We start from the raw sequence: 16037 nt of genomic DNA, 5'->3' as shown, positions 1-16037 counted from the left end.
GTCAAAACAATATATATATATATATATGTATGTATGTATATATGTATGTATATATGTATATTTTTGAGGTGTCCCCTTTTCCCAAAAAGGGTAGGGAGCAGTAATAAATTGGATTTATTTTTTTTTTTTGTCAGTTTAATAAGATAGACCAGAAATATACACATATTTGAGCATCTCCATAACATCTTCAGAATCCCGTACGTCAAGACAAGATAAAGATACTGCACAATAGTACAAAGAATCCTTTAGGCTGGAAAAGACCTATATCAACTCCAACTACTAACCTAGCACTGCGAAGTCTGTCTACCACTAAACCATGTCCCTAAGCACCACATCAACATGTCTTTTAAATACCTCCAGAGATGGTGACACAACCACATTTCTGGGCAGCCTGTTCCAATGCTTCACAACCCTTTCAGTGAAGACATTTTTCATAATATCCAACCCAACCTCCCCTTGTGCAACTTGAGGCCATTTCCTCTTGTCCTATTGCTTGTTGCTTGGGAGAAGAGACCAACTTCCATCTTGCTACAACTTCCTTTGAGCTAGTTGTAGAGAGTGGTAAGTTTCCTTGTCTCTAGGCTGAATAACCCCATTTGCCTCAGCTGAACCTCATAATACTTGTTCTCTAGACCCTTCACGAGCTTCACAGTGATTCTCTGGACATGCTCCAGGGCCTCGACGTCTTTCTTGTACTGAGGGGCCCAAAGCTGAACATAGTACTTCAGGTGTGGCCTCACCAGAGCTGAGTACTGAGGGACAAACATTTCCTTAGTCCTGCTGGCCACACTATTTCTGATACACGCTAGGATACCATTGGCCTTCTTCAACACCTGAGCACACTGATGACTCATATTCAGCTGGCTATTGATCAAAACCCCCACATCCTTTTCCATGAGACAGCCTTCCAGCAAATTTTCCCCCCAGCCTATAGTGTTTAATGGGGTGGTTGTGCTCCAGGTGCAGGACCCGGCACTTAACCATATTGAACCCCATACAGTTGGCCTTGACCCATTGGTCCAGCCTATCCAAAACCCTCTGCAGAGTCCTCCTGCCCTCATGCAGATCAATACTTGGGCCTAGTTTGGTGTCATCTGAAAACTTACTTGATCCCCTTGTACAGATCATTGATAGAGATATTGAAGAGAACTGGCCCCATTATTGAGTCCTGGGGGTCTAGCTGGTCACTAGTGACCTGCTGCCAAATGGATTTAACACCATTCACCACAACTCTTTGGGCCTAGCCACCTAGCCAGTTTTTTACCCAATAAAGCATACGCCCATTCAAGCTATGAGCAGGCAAAGGTTCTGCAGACCAATGATAAAATGCAAGGGAAAAGGACAAAACTGCAACAGGGGATGTTCATAATGTACATAAGGAAAATTTTCTTTACCATGAGGGCTGTCAAACACTGTAACAGATTTCCAAGAGAGGTGGTTGATGCCCTGTGCCTGTCAGTGTTCAAGAAGCATTGGGATAATGTCCTCATTAATATACTTTAATTTCTGGTTAGCATAGAATTGATCAAACTATTGGACTAGATGATCTTTGAAGGTCCCTTCCAACTGAACAATTCTATTCTCATTACCGTGCTACAAGGGCAGCACAAAACATATATATGTTATTTATCTCAGTTTTGTCTTATGTGCATATTTATCTCAATTTTCTATTATGTGCAATGAATTAATCAGGTAGCACATAATTTTAGTGTGAACCTCTAATTCAGCAAGGCATTTAATCATTAGTAATCTCACTAGCTTCAGTGAGTGAGATGTCCTTTAGTTTGAACAAGGGATGCAAGTCCTCTGCTGAGTCAGTTCCTGATGAAGAGTGAAGAGCAGATGTTCTCCTACCCACAGAGCTTCCTCAGACTGTAGCACTTAATTATGAATGCACCTTCCCTACCTCAAGCCTGTAACAGTTCCTAGAGATGCTATTTTAGTAGATTATTAGACAGTGAATCACCTCTTACCATTCTTGCATTCTTTTCTCAAGTTCTGGAAGTAAGAATTTACTGTGGAATGCATTTATTGACGATATATTAGAAAAGATTTTGTTAATCACTTCAGCTGGAAAGGAACCTTTGTTGGCTTCTTCAAGGAGTCTGGAATAAAATACCTGCAATATAGAAGAAGAACCCAAAACCTATTAGCCTTTTATCACTGGATGAAGACTCATCCACCCTCTTCTACACCAAAGAGGGCAAGAGTAATATTTAAATAACATAGGGAGGTGATTACAAAAGTAATTTATCATCTTTCATTATCTAAAAATTATTATCTTTCCCTCATAAAAAGTTAAAAGCTACTCCTCCCCTTACACCCCGTTTTTTTTTTTTATTTTGAGAGAGAAAAAGAGCTGCAGGCTGAACAGACATAAGGAAAGCCAAACCAAGGTAGAAGCATTCTGGTTGGAGTCCAAGCATTCTAGGCATGTTAAGAGTTAGACCTCAGGTTTCCCGGTCCTCCAGTTGTGTTGTTCACTCTCATTTTCTCTCCAGTGAGCATGATGGCTGATCACCATTAGCTCAACCACCTATATGCCCCATCCCTGGAGGTGTTCAAGACCAGGTTAGATGAGGCCCTGAGCAACCTGATCTAGTGGGTAGCATCCGTGTCTATTGCAGGGGGGTTGGAACGAGATGATCTTTAAGGTTTCTTCCAACTGAAAGCCATTCTATGATTATATGTATGCTGTAGCCCCTTACACTTTTAAAAATTGACATTGACTGGAAGACTGCATATTCCCCATATATATAAATATATATAAATAACATTTATAGTGCATAATGCAAAACTGCAGTTCTGATTGGGCTATTTAATACTACAGTAGTCTCTTAAAAATAATAGTAATAAAATCTCTCCATCACTGGGCTATATCTGATTAGACATAGCTACGAGCTGACTAGAGACACGCAGCTGTTAATATGCACACCACATGAACCAGGGTTTACAGGAATGTATGGTCCATGTCTCTCTCCCACAGGTGAACAGGAACAGACTGCATCTGCCTGGAAAGGGCTTCAGAAGCTTAGGTATGAGTTTTTGGGGAAATAAAGTCTGAAGACAGAAATTTTGATAATCCCAGCTGAGACAGATAAAACTGTCTTAAAAGAAAGACAAAAAAGCCATATGCTTTCACTTATACTTCAAAATAGACTCACTTTGCTCCATCTCTAATAGGACAATTAGAGAATTTGACAAAATTCTTTTGGAAACTATAAAGGTTACTCTATTTAGAAGCATAACAACACTTTCCAGACTTCCACATTTAGAAACACCAGTTTGATTCTACAGAGCACAAGAACTCAACCCATCCTTTGCACAAAGAGGAATTTTTGTTCATTTTAACAGAATTTGGTCTAAATGTTTAATAGAAAAGTAGGACATATACAGTTTTCGATGGGCATCTTCCTAGGTTCTTCAGCACTGAAGAGAAATGCTGTTCACACAGCTCAAACCTGAAAGATTTAGTAATTTGCTAGTGGGCAAACAATATCGGTATTATAAAATGATACTCTTTCTTGTCCAATAGCAACCAAGAAATGAGTGAGGACAACATTATTCATCTCCTTTGTTGGATTTGCTAATACAGATTTTGCAAATCTACTGCTTATGTTGAAGTCTACATGCACACACAAGATACTGCATTAATAGTCACAAAATTCTAAAGTGTTTTTTAAAAACACAGTGTTCTTAAATTAGAAAAAATGACAAAGTTATGCAGCAACCACAGATGACTGACTGGAAAGGTCAGCAAAATATAAAAAGCATATCACCTCCTTTATGTAATATGCACACACACACACAGCCATTCAAGTGAATTAAGGGCAAGAAAATAAAAACAATTTAAAGAGAAACATACCTGATCTAGGAGGTCAAGTCGGCTAACATAGGCTTTTTCTGTTTGCAGAAGTTCACTAGCAATTTTGTGACGTTTCTGTTCATCTGTCTCCTGAGGGAGAACAGAAGAGCCCTTAGAATACTGCAGGAAACATAACAATACTTAAAAAAAAATTATTCAAAAGCATATGTGATTACCTATGATTATCTCAGAGTCTAAAAAGCATCTGAAAAGCAAGTTTCACATTGGTCTGCAGTTTCAAAAGGTAATAATCACCTTATTTTGGTAAATACAAGCTTTCTACCAGTTTCACCAACAAATACAAAAGTAACAGGAGGATTAAAAAAAAAAAAAACAAACAAAAAAACAAAAAAAAAAAAAAAAAAAAAAAACAAACAGCTCCAGAGCGAAAGTCAAGGCCTAAATTATTTAGTATTTCTCAGTTTTCACAGGGATCTTTGCCAAAGCCCAAACTCCCTACTGAAAAGCTCAGCTCACATCCTGGTAATCAAGTACCACCAACCTTTCAGCACTGGAAGAACTCATTTGCAGAGTAAAAAGTAACAGATGGAATTAGTTGGTGTTCTCCCCCGCCCCCATTTGGAAAGTTATTTGAACTGACTGTTCTGCATACCAGAACTGTTGAAAAATACCATGCAAAATGTTTTATGTTCATCAATACACTCATTGCTGATGCATTGCTGGCTGCAATTAGAGTGCTACCTCATTAGCCCTTTACACAAGCCATTTTTACTTCTCAAGGAAAGTTTTCACTTTAAAGTTTTTCATTCCACAAAACATACTTTTGATTCTTCTGCTAAATATAAGCTAAACTGTTTGTTCAAATTTCAATATTAAATTTAGTACATTAGAATATAAAATTCTGAGTTGTTTAAAAACAATGAAAGTGCACCCTTCTAAAATACTAATACATTAGGAAAATGCCTCATGCTCACAAGTGTCAAATTCAACAAAATGACTTTTCCACTACAAGATTTTCTTCTAGATTTAGCAGTCATGCTGAGAAGTGTGAGTGTTTAATGACATTTGAATCTATCTGAATCTATGTAAGTCGCAGTGTGTGTCCGAACAGAGCTTACAGGACAGTGGGAATTTTCTAGACAAATTGCAGAAATCCTTAAAAATAAATAAGTAAAGAGATCTTGAAACAGTTATTTCTGATTTCAAACTGCATAACACTTTCTGCAAGACAAACATTTGCAAGTACATTTATTTATAAAGGTTGTTCACAGAATAGTGAGTAATGAAGTACAGAACTTTCATGTAAAGGACAACAGTCATTTTTTTTCACCTTTCAGTATTCAGCAATTATTCCAGATCTGAACTCATTTCAACTCTGATCTTCAGAGTTAACAGCCGCACTGCTACATAGCAAGATCCCTCCCTAAATACAGGCTTTCAATAGTGACTTCAAAGCTGTTCATTAAATGTTTCAATCCACGTAGCAACCACAGTAACCTACAAAACAGCATTTTAAGTGCTGTCAAGAGACGTTGCAGAGAGTTAAAGGATTTGCAGTTACAGCTCCAACATGCTGTTTAGTGCAGTCATTTGCAAGGAATTTTACACGTGGACTTGCTTGAGGCACAAAACCATGGAGGCTACTGGCTTCTCTGAAAGTATGTATGTTTCATGTTTTTGTTTGTTTGACTGACTGATTGTTATTTTTTGGTAAAACCCATTGTCTCCCTGAAGCACTGCTACAGAATCAATTTACAGTTCTCAGAAGATTACATGAACTAATTAGGTGAGGGAAAAATAATGCACAGCAGCCTCAAAATATATACAAAACGAGCAGTTCAGAAAAAGCATTCAAATCCTCACCCCTGAGCCAGGGCAAATCCCTCTTACCCCTCAGCTTCTCCACCCTCTCAGTACCTTCCTCACACATCATCATAATTCTTGAACCTTGGTCTCCTTTCTACAGTCACTACCTGACTCAGGAATCTTCTGTGTGAGAAAATACACAGCACGGGTGAGTTCTCCTTTAATCACAGTGGCATGTTCTTATTCTAGCATAAGAACATCTACCTACAGGGTTAGATCTGTGCAAGAACAACAGAAAACTGTATTGCTAGTTTTCTTTAAAGGAAATCTTCAGATTCCCACTGCAACATCTCAATATTTGTCCACATTTTAGAAGAACTCCCAACTGTGTTTTCTTCTGCTAGCTCCCTCCCCCTCTCTTCTCATACTCCCACTTCCATGCCTTTTCAGCATCCTATCTAAAGAAAAGCACCTGGTTTCCATGAGGTCAACTACACCTTCCTTCCTGTTGGAAACAACAGGTCACAGGCTATTTTGCTAGTAGTGGCATCCATTTCCTGTTGAATTTTTTTTTTTTTTTTGATGGAATTGTCCTGAATGCAGGGGGTGAAACAGGTCCAGTTGCATAGGTCTCAAGTTTTACAATTGATAAAAAGACTCATCATTGTGCCAAGTAGAAGTGATGTGTGAAGCCCCTGCTGCACCTCTGCCCCCAGCTTGGGCACCCACCTGCTGCTTGGAGTGGGTACAGCTATGGGCTCAGGGCAGGCAGAGCAGAAGAGGCACAGGGTCTGCAGACCTGCATGGGGCTATTCCAAATAGCGAAGTAAGTCTTGCAACATTTTTTGGAAATAAATACTGAGCAATATTTTGTGACAGTTAGAACGACATAGCTGCTAGTTACTGGAGCTGTTCAAGAAATACCTTGTATAAATAAATGGGGAAAAAAATATTCAAACAATGAGGAATGGTTAGTGATGTACAGAGAATATTCAGCTAGAGGCTGGATTTGAACTGTTGATCAAAATATCAGAAGTGTTAGGTAACACTAAGTTCCTGAGATCTACTGTAAAGCAGAATGTAACCATATCAAAAATGCCAAAGCATTTTTTTAAACACTTAATTTAAAAGAATGCATTAATCTTTTCCAAATTAAAGGATGAAGTTGAGTAAAACTTTCCTGTTTCTTCTAATGGTTGCAGATGAACTGAACTCTCAGTTCAATTTGTCCTCCAAAAACTAACCTTTGAAAATTGCAAATTAGACAATTTTGTGACATACATGTATCTTTAAACTGACCTTTCTAATGACCTGAAACAGATTTTTTCTGGTTGAATAAGTTATTCGCTAAAAGTATTTAAAAATTATTAATTTCAAGCAAACCATACTTTCCATTCTATCCAAACACCTGACAAAGTTCATGCAGGCAGGACTGCAAATCTGTATCTCTAGATAGGATTTTTAAATTAAATATTTCACCTGGGCTTAATTGCCTATTCTTTAGTACAAATTGCGCATCCATAGAATTACTGCATTACTATGGATGCTTAAGACATTAAAATTGTGGATGCCCCATTCCTGGAAGTGTTCAAGGACAGACTGCATGAGGCTTTGAGCAACCTGGTCTAGTGGAAGGTGTCCCTGCCCATGGCAGTGGGGTTGAAACTAGATGATCTTTAAGGTCCCTTCCAACCCAAACCATTCTACAAAAGCAAGTAATTTCTACCTAAATTGAACTCTGAAATTAAGATGAGGTAGGAAAAATGCTGCTGAGATACAAACTCTTTGCATCTTGTGTGAAACCTCCACAGATTGCACTAATTTAAAGCAGACTTCCTATCATCTCCCAAGTACCATCTCCCATCAAGAAAACTATACCTACCAACATGATAATGGTGCAGTGTATGATTCACTCCTATCTCAGCATAGCCCTTACCCCACAGACTTTGCAGTAATATATTAAGAAACACAGATATGGTGAGAGATGTAAAATACAAACAAAACTCATTCAATCTACATCGTGTGAGTTTGATTGTTTGATTTAAATACTGAATTTGGTCTAAAGTAACAGAGTGGGTTTTTCCTTTCCTAAAACCATTTGTGTCATGGCTGGTTCTTGATCTGAAGCTTTGTTCTGTGAGTATTGGGAAAATAAATGTAAATCTTCATGAGAATTTAAGATTTCATTTAATCTCTTGAGTTAGTTTCTGAAATCAAGTTAAACACCAAATTTCACATGAGCTATTGAATATTGCCACCACATTGTGACAAATTAACTCTATGTAACAGTTTATTATGAAAATGATCTGTGAGTTTCTTGAATAGTAACCAAGATAAGCAGCGAAGATCCTACAAACCCTAAAAAGGCAATTCTTCAAGAGGATTTACACATATTTATATTGGGTACTGAAGATACATATCTTTGTTCATGATCTACTGCTGCTAAAGAAGAACATAAAATGTAGAACCAGGATTTTACTTTCTCACTCAAGAACTGCAACAGTTAGACATTTCTTGGCAGGAAGTTAACATAGCACAAAAGTTTCATCCTATTTAAATCAATCCTTCACCTTACCTTTAGAAACACATGACCTCCACCAGGTTTTGCATCTGAAACACCAGAGTGGCCAACATGGCCATTAAAAGGAGCTATCAAGTAAATACTTTAATAAAGATATGGCATGCATGCAGCCAATATCTCCATTCCCTACCAAATCTCACAACAAATACAGAAGCATTTGTCTTCTTGCCTGCAGTTAACTCCGGTAGCAGATTTCTCACAAGATGTTATTCAGGAAGCTAATTGATTGGGATGTTCTTGTACTAGTCAGCCTCCGCATTTTAGAAAAAACAAATTTTATGACAGAACGTGCTTCTGCTGCAAGGCAGGAAACTTAACTTTCAATCGTCTTTTTCCTTGTGGTATTTGTGGTTTGTGACTTTCAGACTAATACTGTAAATAGCAGATATAATACATACTGTGGTCTGCTCATTTGTGGAAAAAGTCCCAGATCATTGCCAAATTTAGTTAGTTTCACCTAACTTTTCCAGAACCTGAAAGAATTTGGCTTTAGTCAGACCTACAGTGATGAGGAGGTGGGCTGGAAAATAAAAGAGCACCATTACTTCTAAATAAGCTTTCTTTTCCAGGTCTAAAAACCAGATTCTGCTTTGGTTTTGTACCATTCCCCCGTTTAATTCACCCTTTCCAGCAGTGGACTGCCAATCATAGAATATCCCAAGTTGGAAGTGACTATAAGGATCATCAAGTCCAATTATTTGCCCCACACAGCACCACACAAAAAATCAGACCATATGTCTGTTGTCCAAACGCTTCTTGAATCTTTTCCTAACCGCCAGCCTGACCCTCCCCTGTCCCAACTCCATGCCGTTCCCTTGGGTCCTGTTGCTGTCCCCAGAGAGCAGAGCTCAGCGCCTGCCCCTCTGCTCCCCTTGTGAGGGAGCTGCAGGCTGCCATGAGGCCTCCCCTCAGCCTGCTCTGCTCGGGACTGAGCAAACCAAGGGACATCAGCTGATACTCATACACCTTGCCCTCCAGACCCCTCACCATCTTCGTAGTTCTCCATTGGACACACAGTTTTATGTCCTTATAAACTGTAGTGTCCCGTACTGCAAATAGTACTCAAGGTGAAGCTGCACCAGCCTTCCCTGAATTAGGAAGTACGGCATACAGGAGACAAGATACTTCACATAGCTACCAAAATAAGTATCAGATGCATAATTTAAAATTTGTCTATGACCTGCATGCATCTGCTCCTATTTGCTTTCACTCAATTGTACCTATACTCATGCTTGGTTAATTAAAAAGAACAGAAAGGTGCTGTTACTCAGCAAAGCACAACTTCAACTCAACTGCATCCCAGTTTTAAGATCTTTTACTGACAATAGGGGTGCTTAGTAAAACCTACAAACTGCCTAAATGCTCTTGTTGCTTTCCAGCACCTACTGGGACACAGTAAGAGCTTAGAGCTCTATCAGACCTCTCTTGTTCCTCAGCACCCTCCCCTCCTATACTCCAGATGGCATGGCAGGAGCCACTTCAAACTCAATTTCATTTCAATCTATACCCTAAAACAAACAAACAAAAAAATACAGAACATTACAGAGCATTACCCTAATCTAAATTAGTATTTTATTTTGTAAAGTATGGCCCTCAGATCAATCTATGGTAGATATGCTTCTTAACATCATTAAAGAGGATGTTCTTGTACCACAAACATACTGGTATCTCAGAAAGTGCTGTTATCCAATTCAGTTTTTATAGATCCAGTTCACCACTGATGCTGTCTTAAGAGTTATCCTGCATGGGCTTGTTCTGTATTTTGTTTGTTTGTTTGTTTGTTTTGTTTTACCCTCCTAATATCAACAAACAGTACATCTAGTAACAGCCTCACACTTGGGCTCTTGGTCAATACAGGCCAGATAACTTTTGTAGGCCACCCAGCACGTCAAAGAAACTTTAATGAGATTGCTCCCAAACACATTTTCTCCAACCATTTGCTCAGTTCCTTCCTGGATATGACAACGTAAATGCTTCCCATCTCTGCCTTTTCCTGAAAAATCCTGCCAGCACCTTACTGCACAACTTGGAGCATTCAGCACTTTATTGGCACAAAGAAGGGAAGCAGGCATTACCGATCATAAGACAGAAACATAATGAAAGGTGTGGCTTGTTAAAGGCACCCCAAATCACTGCCAGACTTACTTTTACATGAAAATTATTTTTTAATCATTAGTAGCAAAAACAAATTGCCCAAACAAAACACAAAACCAAACAAAAAAAAAAACAACCCACATACTAGCACTTTCTTGGCATGACCCTGTAATACATGTAAATTTGTGTCCCATTTTTCCTAGATACAGAATTTATCCTCAACAGGTACATAGTTAAGTTACATAGGTTACATGGGTTAGGTACATAGGGTCCCTAGTTAATGTAATTCAAGGGCTTGGAGAGATGCTGCTCTTCTGTAAATGAAAACAGCAAAATAGTTGTATAAGAAGTTCATGGAGCAGATCCTTCTGGAAACTATGTTAATGCACATGGAAAACGGACAGGTGACTGGTGACAGCCAGCACGGCTTCACTAAGAGCACATTGTGCCTGATAAATTTGGTGGCCTTCTACGACAGGGGTACAGCATTAGGGGTTAATGGAAGAGCTACTGATATCATCCACTTCAAATTGTACAAAGCATTTGACATTGTCCCATACAACATTCTTGTCTCTAAAATAGAGAAGTATGAATTTGACAAATGGACAACTCAGTGGTTAAGGAATTATTTGGATGGTCACATTCAAAGAGTTGCTGTCAATGACTTGATGTCCAGGTGGAGACCAGCAATAAGTGGTGCCTCTCAGGGGTCTGTATTGGGACTGTATTATTAAACATATCTGTCAGCAACATGGATAGTGGGATTGAGCACGCCCTCAGAAAGTTTGTGGATGACACCAAGCTGAGTGGTGTAGTTGACACCAAACAAGGCAGGGATGCTGTCCAGAGGGATCTGGACAGGCTTGAGAGTTCAACAAGGCCAAGTGCAAGGTGCTTCACTTGGGTCAGGGCAACCCCAAACATGAACACAGGCTGGGGGATGGCTGATTGAGAGCAGCCCTACAGAGAAGAACTTGGGGGTAGTAGTGGCTGAAAACTTGAATATGAGATGGCAATGCGTGCTTGCAGCTCAGAAAGCCAATTGTTTCCTGGACTGCACTGAAAGAAGTGTGGCCAGCAGGTCAATGGAGGTAATTCACCCCATCTGCTCTGCTGATCTGAGACCCCACCTGGAGTAGGGTGGGGCCTCCAACATAGAAAAGACAGCATAGTATGCTCCAGCATAGGAAAGACAGGGACCTGTTGGAGTGAGTCCACAGGAGGGCCATGAGAATGATCTGGAGCACCACTCCTATGAAGGCTGAAAGAGATGGGGCTGTTCAGCCTGAAGAAGAGAAGGCTCCAGAAGAACCTTGTAGCAGCCTTGAGTACTTAAAGGAGGCTTACAGAAGAGAGAGGGAGGGATGCTTTATCAGGAATTGTAGTGATAGGACAACAGGTTTTAAACTAAAAGAAGGTACGTTTAGATTAGATATTAGGAAGAAATTCTTTACTATGAGGATGGTGAGGCACTGAAGCAGGTTGCCCAGAGAAGCTGTGGCTGCCCCATCCCTGGAGGTGCTCAAGGCCAGGCTGGATGGGGCTTTGGGCAACCTGGTCTGGTGGGAGGTGTCCCTGTCCATGGCAGGGGTTCAGAACTAGATGATCTTTAAGGTTCCTTCAAACCCAAATTGTTCTATGATTCTTTGAAGACACTGATATGCAGTCCAAAGCTATGTAGTCCTGCATTTCCAGCTCCACAATCATCCTGAAGTTTTGTAGTTGGCTGATGCAGGTGTACATCTGACTACTAGGGAACAGCTTTAGCAGTGCTCAGCAACACACAATGGGATGTTCATCTAGCTGCTCTCCCCTTTAGTTCTGTGGAGAAGACCAGGGCTCAGAAGGTGCCAGCCCAGACCCTCTGCAGTGACTCACACAGAGCAAAGATTGACTGAAATTATTGATGATGCTCACTGGCCATGAATGCTTCAGTACAAGAAGCCAAACTGCATAATCAAACATTTAAAAGGGGAAATTTCTCAAATTTTCTCAGCAATTAATTTTTCTAAGACAGATTTTCTTCCACCCACTTATTTTCCTTAATAATTTAAAATCTTCCTTAAGAGGAAGCTCAAATTCATCATGTTCTATAGTTCTTGCTAACAAAGCATATATTTAGTATTCTCTGAATCTCTTGTCTATCTGGTACCTAGCAGACTGCCATTGACTTTCTAGCTTTGACATCTACATCTAAGTTAAGGATCCATTCGGCAGTTCTTCCTGAAGCCCTGTTTTGCTTCAGTTTAATACACATGAAATTTTATTTTGTATATGCTACTAACTCCTTTCACAGTTAGTGCTAAACACGTACACCACATACACATATTTCAGTGTCACTTTTTTTTTTTTTTTTTTTTTTTTTCCAAACCCTCAGTTACCTAACTTGGGAGGAAGAGGTGGGAAGAAGAGGGAATGTAAAAATAAAATTTTCCTTTCCCCTTCTCCCCCCCCCCTTTAACCTCTTTGAACACATTTGAAACATTGGTATCCTTTTGGTAGCACAGCCTCTGCTCTAGCATTTGTGTCATTTTACAGGTTAACATAAAATTACCAACACCAAGAAAATTTTGCCAAATTACAATTTTTGGATAGATTGTTTCAGAAGCAATTGCCACAGGACAGTCGAACTTCCAGCTCTCTTTTTGTAGTTTAAGACATTTTACTGATTACTTTTAAACACTTTTTTTTTTTTTTTTTAATAATGAGGAAACAGTAATAAATTTTCAGATTTTTAGAGGAAAAATAACTAGAAGATTTTCAGCTTTCTGACCTGCCCTATGAAGCTTACTTTTCTAAATAGAAGTCTAGAGAAAATACACAGAACAGCAATATCACAAGAAAGAAACAACTTCTCTCTTTACCTTTGTTTCTGTAGGTTGATCTTGTTTGCTGATTTCCTCATTTGGTTCTTCCTCCATGTTAGTATTAACTTCTGGAGTTTCATTGTCAGATGGGAGCAGTGTATCACTGCTTGAAGTCCTGTAGCAGCTGTTAAGTATCTGTCCTTCACAGGAAGTTGTAGTTTCTAATGACTCTCTGGACGTACTTACTCTTTCGCCATTTATTAAGCTGCTGTTGATTGAATTATCTGGAACTGGGGTGGACACAGCAGAGCCTTGGTCAGGTATCCTCCTGTCCTCACGTTCCATCTGATCTTGTGCTAGTACTCCATTGGCTGTGTGTGTCTGTGCAACCTGAGTTTTGTTGGTATTACTGTTTCCCTGTTTTTGTAGCAGTTGATGGGAGGGGAATTTTGGCTGAGGTGATGGTGTTGATCCATATCTTCCTTGAGATTTAGAGATGTTGAGAACAGAGGAATCTTTCTTCAAATCACTAGGACTGAATGGGCTACGACACCAGACAAGCAAAACATAGATGAGAGAAAAGTTAAACATGGTATTATAAAAGAAAAAAATAATTAAACAACTATTAAGGGAAGTAGGACAGTTAGACCATATAAACTGTTCCTCCAAATCACTTCTTCCTATATTAATGTTAGGAAGTTCACACAACCAAGACTTGAATAGCATTTTTCCATTAAAGCATGACACACACCTCTTAGTGAAAACCTGGAGTTCATATTGATTGACTACACCCTCATCTCTCTTGTATCTCTGTTTTTAAAATGGAAGGCAGTATCATTAGCTACATGCAACAGATAAGGAAACTGAGGCACTGATACAGGATACAGCCTGCCCCAGGTGTCCTAGATTACTGGCAGAAAAAGGGAAAGAATCTTGGTCTCCCAAGTACCAGTCCAATTCCTAAAGAAACACAGAACCTGTTCTCTATTTGCTTTTCAAGAATGCACAAAAAAATATCCAAGAACATTTAGCATCCCTTTCGTTAATTCAACATATTGCAAGCAGAGCTGTAAATTCCTATCCCATTTTTTCTTCCAGTTTCCTTATTTAGTAATACTGCACCTCTTTTGAAGTTCTTTTCTCTCCATATTTTAGCTCAGCTTTAAACATATCTTAACCCTTTTTCACACTTTTCACTATCTCTCTGTTAGATTTTTCAGATTTTTAATTTTAGGCTAATAAAAATGTTAGCCCATTCTGCAAAAAGGTTTGGCTTAATTAAAGAAAAAGGGAAAGGAATAAATCATTGGAAACAAAATAAAATTACACAGTTTGATTTTAAGTACATTTATCAAACCATATTCAACCTGAAGAAACAGCATGACTGCTCTGTAACATATTGCTCCCAGAATGGACTATTAATCTTCCAGAAAGATAACTGGTTATAAACTCTATGTTTACTCCTTATTTATAGGACAGTTTATACAAATACTTATGAACTTCTGTACAAGTAGCTTGAAAAATATCTCACACTATCTTCATTTTCTTCCATCATATATATAACAAAAGAACTAAATAATTTCTCATTTAGTTGTACAAAAAAAATATTCTATTTTTTAAAAAAAGCACTCCCAAAATGCTGAGAAACTTAGCTATAATTCATTTACCTTTTTCCATTGCATGCATACAGTAAAGTGGCTTAATTAACTTTCTCCCATGCCTGTATGTTTATGAACTGTACAGACTAATGAAAATATGTTATAATAATCGACAATCAGTTTTTCATTCATGAACATGCTACCTAGTCATTTGAAGACCAATAATTACTAGTGAAGTTGACCTTCATGGAAGACACATTCTCTGAGCAGAGCACGTTTTCAAAACATGCACTCCTTCCCCAGTCACAGCAGGGCATTCCAGAATTATTAATAACTCCACTGAGTTATTAAGAAGACTTGGATAATTCTCTGAAGGAAGACTGGGAAACAAAGTGATAACAGGACTGGAGACCTGAACCAGTCATAAAATTCACAGGACCTCTAGTGCTGCACTAGTTTCTTTTTCCCACCTTTTGGCAATTGTCATGACAGCAGCACAATTAAGCCTGTGGCTAATGATGGAAGTTTCTTGCACACAAAGCTCTAAAGTGTTTTTTATTCCACTAAACAAACCTCCTTTTGTAATGCTCAGCTGCTTCTGCATAAAGGCTTAAATTTCCCCCATCTTGAGGAGGCATCCTTTCAATGAAAATTTTAATACTCTGGCTCCTTACATGATGATCTGTTGTACATCATGCATTCAGCCCTCTAGGGGCCATTCCTTCAAAACATCGATATCCTGAGGAAACAGAAGAAAGCAATATCCCAAACTTGTAACACTCCACTGTTACTGGACCATTTCCTGAACTGTTCCTCTGTCATGGGATTTCTGGAAAGTCACTTTCTTTGTACAGAGTAGATATATTTGGAACTTCTGTTTCAGAGCTTACAATGTTTGTCATATGCATCCAATTAAAAGACACACAAATGGAACTATTCCATTAATGTAGAGCTCACTCTAGCTCTTGTTTTTCAAAGTTCCAAGTGTTTCCTGTGAAATACAGCATAAAAAGTAAGGAACTTCAAGATATTCCACTAAAATCACCAAATACCACGAAGCAGTTTAGTGGATGCATGCCATATTGATACAAGTAGCTCATATAGCATGCATCCACTAAAATGTTTGCTCTCCACATGAATGATCTGAAGAGGTTAAGTCAGCATAAATGGAAAATCAGGATTTCCAGTTTTTCTGGTTGTTTATAAAAGTGTTTTTTTTTTTTCTTTTTTTTTTTTTTTCCTGTGAGAACAAGATCATTTAGGATTTTCTCCAAAGTTTCCTTCTTAAATCAGCACTTATTTCAAATCACTGTTTTTTTCAGGAC

General features: G+C 38.7%; 1 protein-coding gene across 22 annotated transcripts in view; it reads right to left on the bottom strand.

Annotated features, from left to right (window-relative positions):
• LOC311433677 (protein bicaudal D homolog 1) overlaps positions 1-16037 on the bottom strand; it is a 294907-nt gene that overhangs the window by 14718 nt on the left and 264152 nt on the right. For all 22 annotated transcript variants that reach the window (XR_014690894.1, XM_084513058.1, XM_084513079.1 and 19 more), the window contains 3 exons: positions 13172-13658; positions 3866-3955; positions 1974-2119 (listed from right to left, as the gene is read on the bottom strand). Coding sequence is in view for 21 of the 22 variants with exons in the window: in XM_084513058.1 (XP_084369184.1) it covers positions 1974-2119; positions 3866-3955; positions 13172-13658 (723 nt within the window). In the remaining variant the exon portion in view is untranslated. The remainder of the gene's footprint in view (positions 1-1973; positions 2120-3865; positions 3956-13171; positions 13659-16037) is intronic.

This window comes from Aythya ferina (assembly GCF_964211825.1).
Source record: "Aythya ferina genome assembly, chromosome: 1".
In the NCBI taxonomy this organism is placed as follows: Eukaryota; Metazoa; Chordata; class Aves; order Anseriformes; family Anatidae; genus Aythya; species Aythya ferina.
This window is presented reverse-complemented; position numbering and strand designations above follow the sequence as displayed.